Source organism: Labeo rohita, chromosome 11, assembly GCF_022985175.1.
Source record: "Labeo rohita strain BAU-BD-2019 chromosome 11, IGBB_LRoh.1.0, whole genome shotgun sequence".
NCBI lineage: Eukaryota > Metazoa > Chordata > Actinopteri > Cypriniformes > Cyprinidae > Labeo > Labeo rohita.
Genome location: NC_066879.1, coordinates 21,386,876 through 21,401,419, shown reverse-complemented (window position 1 = coordinate 21,401,419; position 14,544 = coordinate 21,386,876). Strand labels below are relative to the sequence as shown.

Sequence of the window (14,544 nt, the reverse complement as noted above, 5' to 3'; positions counted from 1 at the left end):
CGCCTTCTTTTACCTTAATCCCACTTTTTACACTTTCCTTTTTCTCTTAGAGATGCATCTGTTCTTTATTTATTGCTTCAGACAGTAAATAATGAATTCTGTATGTTTTTATGGCTTGCATTTGGGGTTTGTATTTGTTTTTAGATGCTGAATCTCTTTGTTGCTGTCATCATGGATAACTTCGAGTACCTGACCAGGGACTCCTCTATTCTGGGTCCACATCATTTGGATGAGTATGTCAGGATATGGGCAGAGTACGACCCAGCAGCCTGGTGAGTTAACACACACTTTTTCTCTCACTCAAACACACAAAACCATACATTTTTAAAGACGCTCTTATTCTTTTAGGCACACATGCAGCCATTGATTTTTGCATTTAAATTGCAGAATGGAAAACCTATCACTTAATGCTAACAGTTTTTAAAAAGGAAACATGCTCACTGCTAGCTAACAAACACTGTAACATTTTGTCACAGATATTTATGTGCGCACAAACTAACTCAAAAACCAATCATTCTTCTCCATAGCTGCTGGCCCAGAGCCTCTTGCGTCTTTTGTTACTGAAAACATCCCCTGAACGTCCTATAATACTGTCCACAGACACTCAAGACAAGGCCCTGTCAGAAATAGTAGATTTCAAAATCTCAAAATGCCCAGTGTTTGTCTTTATATCCCTCCTAATTCCCCCCCGTCCCAGTGCTTGCCTCATCCTCAAGTGCTGTTCTGCAGGAGCCCATGGAGTTGAAAAAAGAGATTCCCACAGTGAAAAAAAAATAAAAATACTAAAATGTATTTGAAATACATTTATTTTGTGCTAAGTATACTACAGATACATTTGTTTGTATATTTAAAGTCTGCTAAATTGGAACAACTAATTTTGTACTTAATGCATTTTAAATGTGTGGAAGTACACTACCAGTCAAAAGTTTTTGAACAGTAAGATTTTTTTATGTTTTTTAAAGAATTCTCTTCTGCTCACCAAGCCTGCATTTATTTGATCCAAAATATAGTAAAACCAGTAATATTACAAAATATTTTTACTATTTAAACTGCTTTCTATTTGAATTTTAAAATGTAATTTATTCCTGTGATCAAAGCTACATTTTCAGCATCATTACTCCAATCTTCAGTGTCACAAGATCCTACAGAAATCATTCTAATATGCTGATTTGCTGTTCAAGAAACATTTTTTTTATTATTATTATCAATTATTATCAATACTATTATCAATTTATATGTTGCATACATTTTTTCAGGATTCTTTGATGCAAAAATCAGCATTTATCTGAAATAAAACGCTTTTGTAACATTATACACAATACCATTCAAAAGAGAAGATTCAAAAGAGTCCTTTTTTTGGTAAAGAAATTATAGAAATTAATACTTTTATTTAGCAAGGATGCTTTAAATTGATCAAAAGTGATGATAAAGACATTTATAATAATACAAAAGATTTCTATTTCAGATAAATGCTGTATTTCTGAACTTGCTATTCATGAAAGAAACCTAAAAAAAATCTACTCAACTGTTTTCAACATAATAATAATAATAAATGTTTTTCAACAACAAATCAGACTATTATAATGATTTCTGTAGGATCATATGACTGGAGTAATGATGCTAAAAATTCAGCTTTAAAATCACAGGAATAAATTACATTTTAAAATATATTCAAATAGTTACTTCAAATAGTAAAAATATTTCAAAATTGCTCTGTTTTTGTTGTAAAAACAGATAAAATCAAATAAATGCAGGCTTGGTAAGCAGAAGAGACTTCTTTAAAAACATTGAAATCTTACTGTTCAAAAACATTTAATTATAATTTTATATCAGTAATATGTTAATAGATTTGAAGTATACTTAGTATAAAATAAATGTATTTTAAATAAATTACGGCATATTTTTTTTTTTTTTTGTCCCTACTCCACCCCTGGATTGATCCAGGGATGTGCGCCACTAAGAATATAATTAAAAAGTGTTTTTTTTTTAAAATTCCAGATCAGTTCCTCAATTTGAACTGAGTTTGAGTTACGGCACCAAATAAAAAGTAGAATTCCAATTTGAATTTGAATATAAATACATATAACTGAAATTAATCAAAAATCAAAGAAATTCATATAACTAAAAGCAAAGCTAAAGTTTATAGGCTGGATTGATGGATGGATAGATGGATAAATGGATGGATGTCCATCTATAGATATTTGAATTTAGTAGTAATGTATATTTTATTATATGAACTTTTTTTTTTGCTTAATTCTAATAAAAGTCAGAAACTAGGAAAGAAACAAAAAGATACCTGCATTTTTACTACAGCATACATCATTTTCAACTTTTTTTATATGTAAAACATTTTATTGTGGAAAAACTGATTGCAGTAAGGTGTAGAAAAATGTAAGACAAAATCTGCTCAACACAGAAAAAAAAAATATGTGTATAAAAACTACAGCAAGAAACCGAGGTTGAGATTTAAAAGATCATACGAAAGAGGGAGCTGAACATGAGACCCTGTGCATGGCAGATTCTGACCTCACAATGACTTAATTCTCCCATCTTTATGGCTCAGGTGTGCATGGCAAACATCTCCACAGACAAGCTGTCGCAGCTTATTTCTGTACTTGCCACTGCATACAAACGTTAACAAAATACACCTATGTATTTTGACTGGTAAAGCCCACGTAGCTGTCGCTGTATGCAGTTCAATTAAGTCATTGGACTCGCCAAGATGAGAGAGCCTCTCATGTGCACGGTCATACCGGTGGATTCGTTTACTCCGCACCGTGATGGGGGGAGGATTCAGAACAGCACTAAAGATCATTCAAGGACAGCTTCACCATTTTTTTGTAACTTTTTGAAATTTGATCTGTTTCATTCACATGCATGGGGTTTATTGACTGGATTTTGACATGCATTGAAATCTCGGCTACTGTAACCCTCACATGCATGCTTAAATTTATCCAAGGCAATGATCCCTTTTCAACTGTCCAGGCTTGGATTGTGTAAACTATAGCAGGAAAAAATTCTTTAGAGGTACATGAGCATGTATTAATTTATTTATGTATTATTCTTTTTTACTTTTAAAAAATATTTTGTTCAATAATTCAATTGAATTATGTATATACAGTTGAGGTCAAAAGTTTACATCCCCCTTTCAGAATTACTAAAATGTTAATTATTTTACCAAAATAAGAAAGAGTTTATACAAAATGCATGCCTGAATAAGATCTTTCACAAAAAAGACGTTTACATATAGTCCACGAGAAAATAATAGTTAAATTTATTAAAAATGACCCAATGGTTCAAAAGTTTACACCCCCTTGATTCTTCACGAGTCCCTTGTTTGTCCTGAACAGGAAACATCCTTTAGATCCCACAAATTCTTTGGTTTTTCAGCATTTTTGTGTGTTTGAACCCTTTCCAACAGTGACTGTATGATTTTGAGATCCGTCTTTCCACACTGAGGCCAACTGAGGGACTCATATGCAACTATTACAGAAGGTTCAAATGCTCACTGATGCTCCAGAAGGATAAAACATAAATTAAGAGCGGGGGGTGAAAACTTTTGAACAGAATGGAAATGTGTACATTTTTCTTATTTTGACTAAATATCTTTTTTTTTTCATTTAGTACTGCCCTCTAGAGGCTACAGAAGATACTTAAATTTAGACAAAAGAGACAAAATAAGTTAAATTTACCCTGACCATCAAACTCAAAACGTGTAAAAATGTACCCTTGCATCTTTGTAAAAAAAATATATAAAAAATTTTAATTATTCTTCATCACAGACTAAAAAGGGTCCATTGCGGGAAGATTCCAGTCTTTTACGTATAATGCTTTTTAGCTTAAAATCGGTAGGGCTGTCCTTTGAATGATCTGGTTTTCAATCGGTTTGAGGCAGTGGAACAGCCTCACTGGGTTTGGTCTGTGATTTGTCAATGGATATGTGTGCTTTTATTCTCTTGTTCTTTGTGCTCCTCTTCTTGTTTCTCTTTTAATTCCCTCTTCTTCTCCACCTCCTCTTTGGCTCTCTGGCTCTCTTTCTTCTCTCTCTTTCTCTCTCTTCCTGTGTGTGCCCCCTCTCTAACCTCCCTGTATTCTTCTTGCAGCGGGCGCATTCATTATAAGGATATGTACAGTTTATTGCGGGTTATCGACCCCCCGCTGGGCTTAGGCAAGAAATGTCCTCATAGGGTGGCCTGCAAGGTTTGGATCCTACTAAACAAAAAACTTAAGCACCTGCTCGCATTGAAGACTGGAATGAATGTTGCTTTTCTTTTTTTTTTTTTTGTTTTCTTTTTTCAGTTTATTTTTTACTCTTCTCCACAGTTTTTCTTCTTTTACTTAAAAATCATTTTTGTTATTTTATTCGCCATCTCTATATGCATTCTGATATGACAAATGAGAATGTGCGGGACAATGCAGACACCTTTTTAGAAGCATGACGTGCACTGCCACCGACAGCCAAGTCTGTATGAATCTTTCTGTGGAATGAATCACTCTTAACAGCCAATCAAAAAAAAAAAGAGAAAAAAAAATCAAACGAATGAATGAATCAGTCATTTTGTTATTTTTTTCTTTCTGCTTGCTGTTGAACCATGCCTTGGCAAACTGGGTGTAACAGTGTGCATTGTTCTTGTTTGGGGACGAAGTGAGGGTTGGGGATCAGAGGACTGCATTGACGTGACTACCATAGTTCACCACCAAGCAGCGGAGCTTTTCTTTGCCTGTTTGAAGCCCCACTGCAGTTCTATGGGACCGTCCCACGATCGCATAGAACAGTGTTTTTACTAGGACTAAAAACCAGCTTCCCCTCCTCCTGTTTAACCTCCAGCCAATCAAGAGCTCTCACGCTCTCAAAACCCCGCCCCTCGCCCAGACCAAAACAGTAACCTATGTGTCTTTGTTTTTCTTTCTTGCCGTTCTTATTTCCTCCTCCTTCCTTCTTTTTTGCTTTAAATCCCACCATCCTCCGGTTTGTCCCATGATGTCCTTTCCCCCCTTCCATTGTTTCTATTTTGTCCGTCGTCCTCCTCCTATTTTTTCCCCGTTCTCCTCGTTTAATTTCTGGGGGTCTCACCCCTTCCCTCCCACCCCACTCCCCCTTACAGCGGCAGGATCAGTTACAGTGATATGTATGAGATGCTCAGGCACATGTGTCCTCCGCTAGGCCTGGGGAAGAGGTGCCCGGCTCGGGTCGCCTACAAGGTTAGCGGCAGCAGCCCGCCGTGGGTGCGCCACAGCCAATCAAAGCTGTCCGTTTTTTTCTGTTAGTGTTGGTGTTGGTGAGCTGCTGTATCTTTCTTTTTACGTTGTGGGGTACCGAAAAAGCGGTAGTCAGCTGACACATACCCGTACGCGCGCATCCACTGGAGAGCGGGAACAGAGGGTACCTTGTCAGCCCTTCTGCACCGTACTCAACTAGTCACTCACTTTGTTGCGAATATAACAGAACGTTTAAATATCATTCTGCGGTTTTATTCTTAGAGATTATGAGTTTATTACATTACATATTTGTTAAAATCAACATGAAATCAGAATAGACATATTTTAAGTAGTTCTTCATCTGCATTAACATAAAATCAAGTCACCTTCTATTTTTGTTCTCGCTGAATATCCTCTTCAACTCATTAGTATTAAGTAAATTGGATTGCGAATGCCATTTCATGTTGACTTTAACTAGAAAACATGGAATCTTGTATTATTTCCGCTGTATGTTTTCTATGTTCATTGCAGAAACAGCTTAGCTTTAAATATAAATATATATGTTTTACTGTGTGCGTGTACAGAAGGACTGGGAAGGATCGTGTGCCTTTGGTCCTCTGCATCTCTCCCTCCAGTGGATGGTTTTTAATGTCTACGGATGTCCATTTAATATGATTTCGACTGGTGACACTTTCGTAGGTTCAGCTAGTTTGATCACGTAGCGTTCAGGAGACTCACTTTGTCCTTTTTGATTTTTTTCAGCAAATCCACTAGAATCACAGATAAGCTTTTTCACCTGTCCTTCGTTTGATTCTGTCAATGCAGTTCTGACCTGTTTCCGTTCCCCTCTCTCTTTCTGTCTTACTTTCTTCTCGCTCTATCTTTTCTGTTTCCCACATTCCTCCGGTTTGCATTTTCACCCACTACATTTCTACATCCCGGCACAAAATTCCTCCTCCTTTTTGCTCTCTTCCTCTTTCACTTCCTGTCTTCTTCTTTCTGTCTATTATGCATTTCTTCAATCAGCATGCTTCTTAATTATGCAGATAGTAAGAATCTGAATGCATCCTTGTGTAACAGTTACATCCAGTCATTTTACGTGTCACGTTCATTGTATTAAGGCTGTGGACCGTAGTGAGGGTAGATGGCATGATTAGTTTAAGGTGAATGAAAACAAAGCCATTTGTTGTATGTTTTTTTCATATGAAATATCATGTGTCATTGTCATTTTGCAGGTGGAGGCTGTAATCAGTATCCTGGAATATATATCTTTATAGTCTTTTTTTTACAATACAGAGGTTTTGTAGGCGTTCATGCTTGTACTGTGCATAAAACCAAGGATTTGTTCCCGGAACTTTCTCTTATAGTGAATGCCATATACACTACAGTTCAAAAAGTTTAACGTTGGAAAGGTCCTTGTCCGAATTTTTCGAATTACATCGTCACGTTGTCTCAATCACATTTACAAGCTGCATCCAAAATGTCTTCCGTCATTAAAAAAAAAATAGGATCAGGTTCAGTTTTCATTTTTTGCATCCGAAAAAACTCGGCTGTTTATTCGATCAAAAGTACTGTAAAAATAATAATATTGTGAAATATTAATACCGTTTAAAATAACTTTTTCTGTATTCATATATATTAAAATAGATTTTAAATTGAAAAATAATGGCAAAACTGAATTTGTCACATAATCCTTCAGAAATGATTCTTATATTGGTGCTCAGGACACATTCTTATTATTATCAATAGCCAGGCTTCCATCTAAATTCGCGAATTTAACTTCTGCGCAAAATTGGAATATCCCATAAAACATTTGCAAAGAAGCACCATTTCCATTCAGCGAGTCAAAGAGAACAAAATTGTCACTTCCTCATAAACTGGCACTAAATATCACTAAAAAAAGTAGGTGAAGCCACTGAATATAATAATTTTTATATATAATAAATTACTTAAAGCACCAAAACAAACACACCCATAGCCCAACAGGACCTCACCCTTATTTTGACATCTCTGCCCCAAACGTACGTATATAACGACGAATGTGGAAACAAGAGAAGATGACACACAAGCATATTCAGACAAAAGCCAACACAGATAAATTGTGTGAAATAATGCAAAATCAACGTTACTCAAAAAGAAGTTACGCAACCCCGGTGTCTGTTTCAAGCCCTTCCCGCTGCTTCAGTTCTCTTCACCACTGGAAAGATCATAAGCCGGCTTTTTAATGTTTTGTTCCTCCGATATTTTCCTCTTTTTTATCTTCCAATTCTTTCTATCTATAGTTGATATGCTAATATCCGTTCTGTGCATTTAAATTAAGTGCTCTCTTCTCTCTATCATTACAAGACACGCCCCTTACTGCTGATTGGCTACAAGTGTGTTTTGGGACACGGTCCGACACTGTGGTCAAAAGCGTTTTTCAAAAATCGCTTAGTGTACCTTTAATCCTTTTTCGCACAATTCAAAAACCACCTCGATTGAAGGGCTTTTATTTTGAATTTTGGTGTTTTCATCACTCGATTCTGATGCATACTTTAAAATGCGCATAAAAATGGTGTGATGGAAACACACATTTATATATTTAAAAACTTAAAATAAACATGATCAGTCTTTACTGTTGACTTTTGCATCCTGAATAAAATACTAATTATATGTAATTATGATTACTTTGTTTTTAAAAATCTTTTGAACAGTAGTGTATTTGAGCAAAAAATTGTGAATTTAAAAATAATACAGAAAATATGCACATTTCTGAGAAAAAAAAAACAACTTGAAATCTCATCTTAATCTCACAGTTCAAATCGAGATTGGAAAACATCAGATTTCAAGTGTTTGTTTGTTTGTTTGTTTTTTGCTGTTTACACTAAAATTTGAGGCAGATATGCTCAAAAACTTCTGAAAAATCACAGCTTTTCCAAGTAATGTTTTCTGGAGTGTTTTTTGCCCACTGCAGTTGTACTCGGACAGACTATCTATACTTTGCATCTAATTAAAAATGGCAGACTTCCTCTATGGTAGACATTTTGCGAAATGTAATTCAATTACGACCTCTCAAAGCTTTGCTGAGACTCCCTTCACTTCAAACTCTTCCTTTCACTTTCCTCACTCTTTCTTATTGTTTCCCCTCATCTCAAACAAACAGCATTCTTCTTTTTCTCTCTTTCTCCTCTCAGATTTTCTCTCTATCCATTGCCAAGCACACCACTCCCCCCTTTCTCATTATTTTTATATGTGGTACACATCTCATAGCTTTCCAGTCTGAAGTGAACTAACTTCTATACCTGTTGCCCCCTAATCCAGTCCTACACCTCTCGGTGTACAACACATTTTTTCCTCTTTAACTCTGTAGGGAATGCCACCCCTTATCTGACCTTCAAAAAACTGCACCCGTTTTGCATCGAGAGATCAATAAAAAGAAATGCAATTAACCCTATGAGATATCACCCAAAGAAAGATAAAGATGCTAAACAAACCCAAAAATACAAGTGGTCAATGAAAGATGAAATGATACTCTCTGTGCGCGGCTGCACTGCTCTTGTTCTGTGAGGGGTGGGGAGGGAGGAGGGGGGTGCATGCTACGCATGCTGCATGGACTAGGGGTTGATGTTCGGGTGGGCCGGGAACGGTGGGGAGGGCGGGTCGTACCATCGCTGAACTCCGATTAGGGGACGTGCTGCATTGCATGCGCTTTTGCATGGCCACCGCTGATACGCGGCTCATGCTCGTCGGTATCTACACCTCCAAGGAACGAAGGACTGGTCTGAAATGGGCACACGAATATACACAGACACATGCTCACGTCCTCACACTAACGCCATGTTGTGTGCTTGTGTGTTCCAGTTCCATGAAGGTACATCCAATGCATGAAACCGGCATCTAAAAACAATGAGTTTTTATGTGTCCTTTCGTTCATTGGTTTGTCCACAAAATACGAACTCCAACAGGTAGGGGGAGCTCTTTAACAGTAGCCATTTGTTGAATTAATACATGTCGAATTTAGCTGACATTTGTGTCCTCAGCTTTTGATAGCTGATTCAGGGTCAGTTGAAACTATTAAAAAGTAGAAATCAAGTGGCAATCCAAAAAAGACATTTATGCCTGATCTCAGATCAGTTTTCACAAGCAGAGGAACACTTCATCTCATGTGATACTGCGCCTGTTATCTGTGAGGGCTCCAATTAAGTCACTTAATTGATGTGTATGTATTGTATATGTTCTTCAAAATGTGTGAATGGTTCATTGACACATTACAAAGTTGGTCAATTATTTGTCAGTCCAAGAAAACTGCTCTCACAGATGCCAACTTGTGTGGTTGTATGAGTATCACTAAAACGCAATGGTGGAAATTTCTACACAACCATTGCATGAATAGAAGGTACAGTTAAAAGTACAATCAAATGGCACATTTAAGAACTTAATTTACTGACATTTGTGTGCCCAGTAACTTATTCTTTGGCTACAAACTGCTGAGCTCCCCAAGCCTTTTGTTAGCCCACCAAACATCTGATTGGAGGTTTAACTTACACAGCCCCGCCCTCATCCCCTCTGATTGGCTCTTCACAGAGACTGCTACGTATGGACCTACCTGTTGCAGATGACAACACGGTGCATTTCAACTCCACGCTGATGGCTTTGATACGCACAGCTCTGGACATCAAAATCGCTAAGGGTACAGAACAACAGCGCTCTTTGTTTTTTTCTTCCTTCCTTCCTTTCTGTCTTTTATTTTGCTAAAAATAAAAAATCAAACATAATTAATATGTATTATAAAAAGAAACCTTTTTTGTTGTCTTTTGATTTTCTTTATTTATTATGTTTTGTTAAAAGTTTAATTAATTAATTAAATTATTTATTTTTAAACAGATTTGAGTTAGATATGCAAAAAAGATTCATTCTTTCTTTCTTACTTTTTTAAACGTTTTTAAATAATAATTTTAAGCAAATTTGAACAGAAATATCCAAAAACTCTGATTCTTTCTTTTTCTTTCTTTTCTTTCGTTCTTGTTTTCTTGCTTGCTTTCTTTTACTTTCTTTCTTTCATTTTTTTTCTTTCTTAAACTTTTTCAAAAGCAAAATATTTGAAACAGATTTTGAGATATACAAAAAAATCGGATCCTTGTTTCTTCCTTTCTTTAAAACTTAAAAAAAAATATTTATATATATATATATATATATATATATATATATATATATATTTATTAATCAGATTTTGAGATATACAAAAAAATCTGATTCTTTCTGTCTTTAAAAAATATATTTTAATAAGATTTTTGATACACAAAAAATCAGATCCCTTTTTTCTTTCAAAATTTGTTTTTAAAATAAATTATTGTAAACAGATTTTTAGATATACAAAAAAATCTGATCCCTTTCTCTATTTCTTTCTATTGTTTGTTTGCTTTTTGTTTGTTTATTTTTGTTTTTTAAATCAGATCTCCTTCTTTAAAAAAAATATATTTAAAACAGTAAATATATATATATATATATATATATAAAACAGATTTTGAGATATTGAGATATCCTTTTTTCTTTCTTTCTTTTAAACTTTTTTAAATACATTATTTAAGCAGATTTTGAGATACAGTATACAAAAAATCAGAACCGTTTCTCTCTCTCTTTCTATCTTTCTTTATTTCGCTCTCTTTCTTTCTTTCTTTCTTTCTTTCTTTCTTTCTTTCTTTCTTCCTGCATATGAAGGAATTAAAAATATTAACAAAACACCCTTTCCTGCTTTCCTGTGTGTCTGTGTGTCTCTCCTATATCTTCTGAATGAATGTGATTTCAATTATTGTTTTATGATGTTTTATTAATATTGGGTTCGGTGCTTTTGGTGTATTGGCATATTTTATTTGTCTATACATATGTGCATGCGTATGTGTGTGTATGTACCCTGCCCTGACATCACACGCTTACAGGAGGTGCAGACAAACACCAGATGGACGCTGAGCTCCGTAAGGAAATGATGGCGATTTGGCCAAATCTGTCCCAGAAGAACCTGGATCTGCTGGTAACACCACACAAGTGTAAGTTGCAGATGGGTTTGTAGAAAAAAAACAACAACTAATCAAAGATCACCAATTCATCAGAGAACAGCTTCTCTCAGTCCACACCGCTCAGCACCCTCTGATCAGGCAACGCTTTCACAACCTTTACCTAACCCTTCTCCTGTCCCAACATTAAATCAGTGCTACCATGTTTTTACATATTAATACTGTTTAAAACCATCCTGTTTTCCAGCTTTATATATTTTTTTGCTTATAAGGCCTTGTTTCTGTTTATATCTGATTCTCAGTGTGACTTGAGTAATAGTTTTGCAGTTTAAAATGGTATACACCTTTTAAATAATTGTTATTCCACTTCTAAACTACATATCCCCCCATTTTCAACTGTTCTTCTTTTTCCCTTTTAATTTGTTTTCTCCTCTATCTTTAACTAACCCTTTTCCCGTCCCCACATGACAAACTAAATCAGTGCTACCAAGCTTTAACATATTAATACTATTTTAAACCATGCTGCATCCCAGCTATATGATTTATTGCTTATAAGGCCTTGTTTCTGTTTACATCTGATACTCAATCAGCACTCTACACTTGCTTTTCTCCTAACTTAAAAAATTTAGGAGCACAGTCAAAATTTTAGAAGCACCTTGTAATAATCAAAAAATCTGATAAAAAATTAGCCTTCCAATTATGAGGTGATATTTGACTCTTTAAAGTGATTTACAAGGGAATTTTGTTTTTCATTAAAAGTATGTCATCTTTAAATGTTAAACATAAAGACGCCACAGAGGTGGCACAGAAGAACACAAAATTGGCTTGTAGGTGTATTTTCATGTTTAATGAGGCTCAGAGGTAATATGTGCAACCAAATTCATAGATTCATGTTGAGATTAATGTTTTAAATATAACGTTTTGAATTTAGAAATCTTAAATTATTTAAATAACTTAAAAGATACTTTAAAAATGAAACAAAAAAACTGCCAGTAGGTGGCGGCAATTCACTGGATTTTATCACTGAATCAATCATTCATTTAATTCGTTCAAACTGCTGATTCAATTCAGGAAAAAAGCAAGTGACTGTCTATATGAATGGGAAATTGAATTATTGACTCACTAGATTCATTTAAAAACACAGGTTCATTCATAAAAAAAACGCTGCTGTTTGAATGGAGATGTGCAGCGGCTCAGTTGTGATTTGTTTCAAACTATTTTTGACGACAAAATCAGGCAATACTGTCAGAAAATTTAAGTCACTGTTAACTTCGTGTTTATTTAACTGTTGTATTAAATCAATATCTCATTTACAAACTCCCTTAAAAATCAATTAAAAGCTGTTGCTCATCTCACAAAGTTCCATTATAATCAGTGAAGCTCTCTACACTGCACAATAAATCTCTTATTTACACTCTCTCTACACTTTGTTTATGAATGGATTCATGAGAGATATCTGTGATACATTATGTAATGTTACAAAAACAGTAGAAACCTTTAAAAAAAACAGTAGAAACGTAGAAACCTTTATAGTTCCCCTCAGCGCAAACACAAATATGCTGATCGGATCAGTCGCACTGGTGCTCCTAAATGTTTTTCATAGTTGCACGGAGTAGTTTTTAGTCGCAGATGCGACTGCAACGGTCGCACTGTAGAGTCCTGTCACCGTGACTTGACTGGTTTGTTTTGAAGTATTTAAAACAGCATACACCCTTTAAATAATTCTCATTCCACCACATATTCCCCCTTTTTCAACCTCTCTCCTTTTCTTCCTCTTCCTTCTACCCTCTTTGCCTGTTATCAGGGGGTGCCTCGCTATAGACGGATCCTCTATAGAAGTCTTTTCACTCCAGCACGTGTAAATCACAAAGCTGGGCTTAACCTCCAGACCACAGAGCCTCAAAAACAGTGTAGCCCAAGTTATTACAGTACCTCGTATCTGAGGGTGTTTACAGATGTTAGAGACTTTAGACTTTAATATTATGACCAGAATGTATTTAACTCTGTGTATATGATGTATAAAAAAGTAGCTGAAGATACTTTTGTATGCTTTCCTTTAGCATGTTTCTTTTTTATTTGAAATTTCAGCATGCTTTACAGTTATTTCTTAGGTTTATTCTCAATCCCTGTGGGTTTCATGCCATTTTACTATGAAATTGTCTTAAGAAGGTGTTTTATGTAGATAGAGTTCTTTTTGTCATTTACGGCAGCTCAAAATTTTTCAAATTTATATGTTCTGTGTCTCATTCAAACTCTGGATGCCGCTGCGGAGTTTTGATGAAAAATTTGAGCTCCTCACAAAATAGTGTAATCCTAAATAGCGTTTATTATTGTTGCCTCATTCATGGCATCTACTCATAGTGAAATGGCTCTTGAGTCCCTGTAGAAATGTAATGCAGACTAGAAATGTGAAGGTCCTTGAAAAAAACAAGAGGTTCTTTAAATAATGAGGATCTGATTGTGAAAAGACTATCAGCTCTGTGGTGTTTTGTATTCGTCAGCGTACTTTGTCTAGTGTCTATTGTGTAAAATGTGTATTGTGTGTATATATATGTTTGTATATACAGTGGCGCCAGAAAGCATTTGGGCACTTAAGCCATACAAAAATGATTGAATGTCATTGCATTTGGTAGCAGGTGGCGGCATTTATTTTTATAGTGACATATAGTGACTTTTCACTGTATCTAATATAAGTCTTAGGTGTCCCCAGAATGTGTCTGTGAAGTTTCAGCTCAGAATACCCCACAGATAATTTATTATATCATTTTGAAAATGCCCATTTTGAGTAAAAGTAGAAACACGCTGTTTTCGTGCATGTCTCTTTAAATGCAAATGAGCTGATGCTCCCCACCCCCTTTTCCAGAATAGGGCTGTGCCTTTACAGCTCGTGACTCTGCTTAAAAAAATATCTGTTTGATTTTGATTTTCATGTATATCGCTCCGAAATAATACGGATTAAACCATATTAGTTTTAGCTTCTGATACAGCAATACATGAAATAATATACAGCAATATATGAATTAAAGTCAGATTTTCATAATGTCACCTTTAAGGAAAGCAAAATGTTTTACAAAAATGTGAACAAAATTCGGTTAACTGTCACTGTAAACATGCCTAAGAGAAGTCAAATTAATTAGTGATATTTTGTCGCCTATGCAATGACATTCATACTTGTATATCTGCAACTTAAGAGTCTAAATGAAAATTTTTGGGGCAGCTGTATTTGTGCAATTTGTTTTGTAATTTGTTGTGTACCTGTTGTCTAGTTTCTCAGTCCCAGATTAAGACTCATTCTGAACTATGAAGAACCTCTGTTGGTTCATTCCCATTGAGGTCTCTTGTGAGGTCATGACTG

At 35.2% G+C, this 14,544-nt stretch overlaps 1 protein-coding gene across 21 annotated transcripts in view; it reads left to right on the top strand.

Moving 5' to 3' along the window:
- The window catches only part of cacna1ab (calcium channel, voltage-dependent, P/Q type, alpha 1A subunit, b), a 155,473-nt gene that overhangs the window by 119,916 nt on the left and 21,013 nt on the right, over positions 1–14,544 (top strand). For 16 of the 21 annotated variants that reach the window (XM_051123494.1, XM_051123492.1, XM_051123486.1 and 13 more), the window contains 4 exons: positions 145–272; positions 4,104–4,200; positions 9,763–9,868; positions 11,115–11,222. In XM_051123494.1, coding sequence (XP_050979451.1) covers positions 145–272; positions 4,104–4,200; positions 9,763–9,868; positions 11,115–11,222 — 439 coding nt within the window. Of the gene's footprint in view, positions 1–144; positions 273–4,103; positions 4,201–5,105; positions 5,203–9,762; positions 9,869–11,114; positions 11,223–14,544 lie in introns of all 21 variants that reach the window. The other 5 variants (XM_051123503.1, XM_051123502.1, XM_051123490.1 and 2 more) reach the window with 1 other exon arrangement.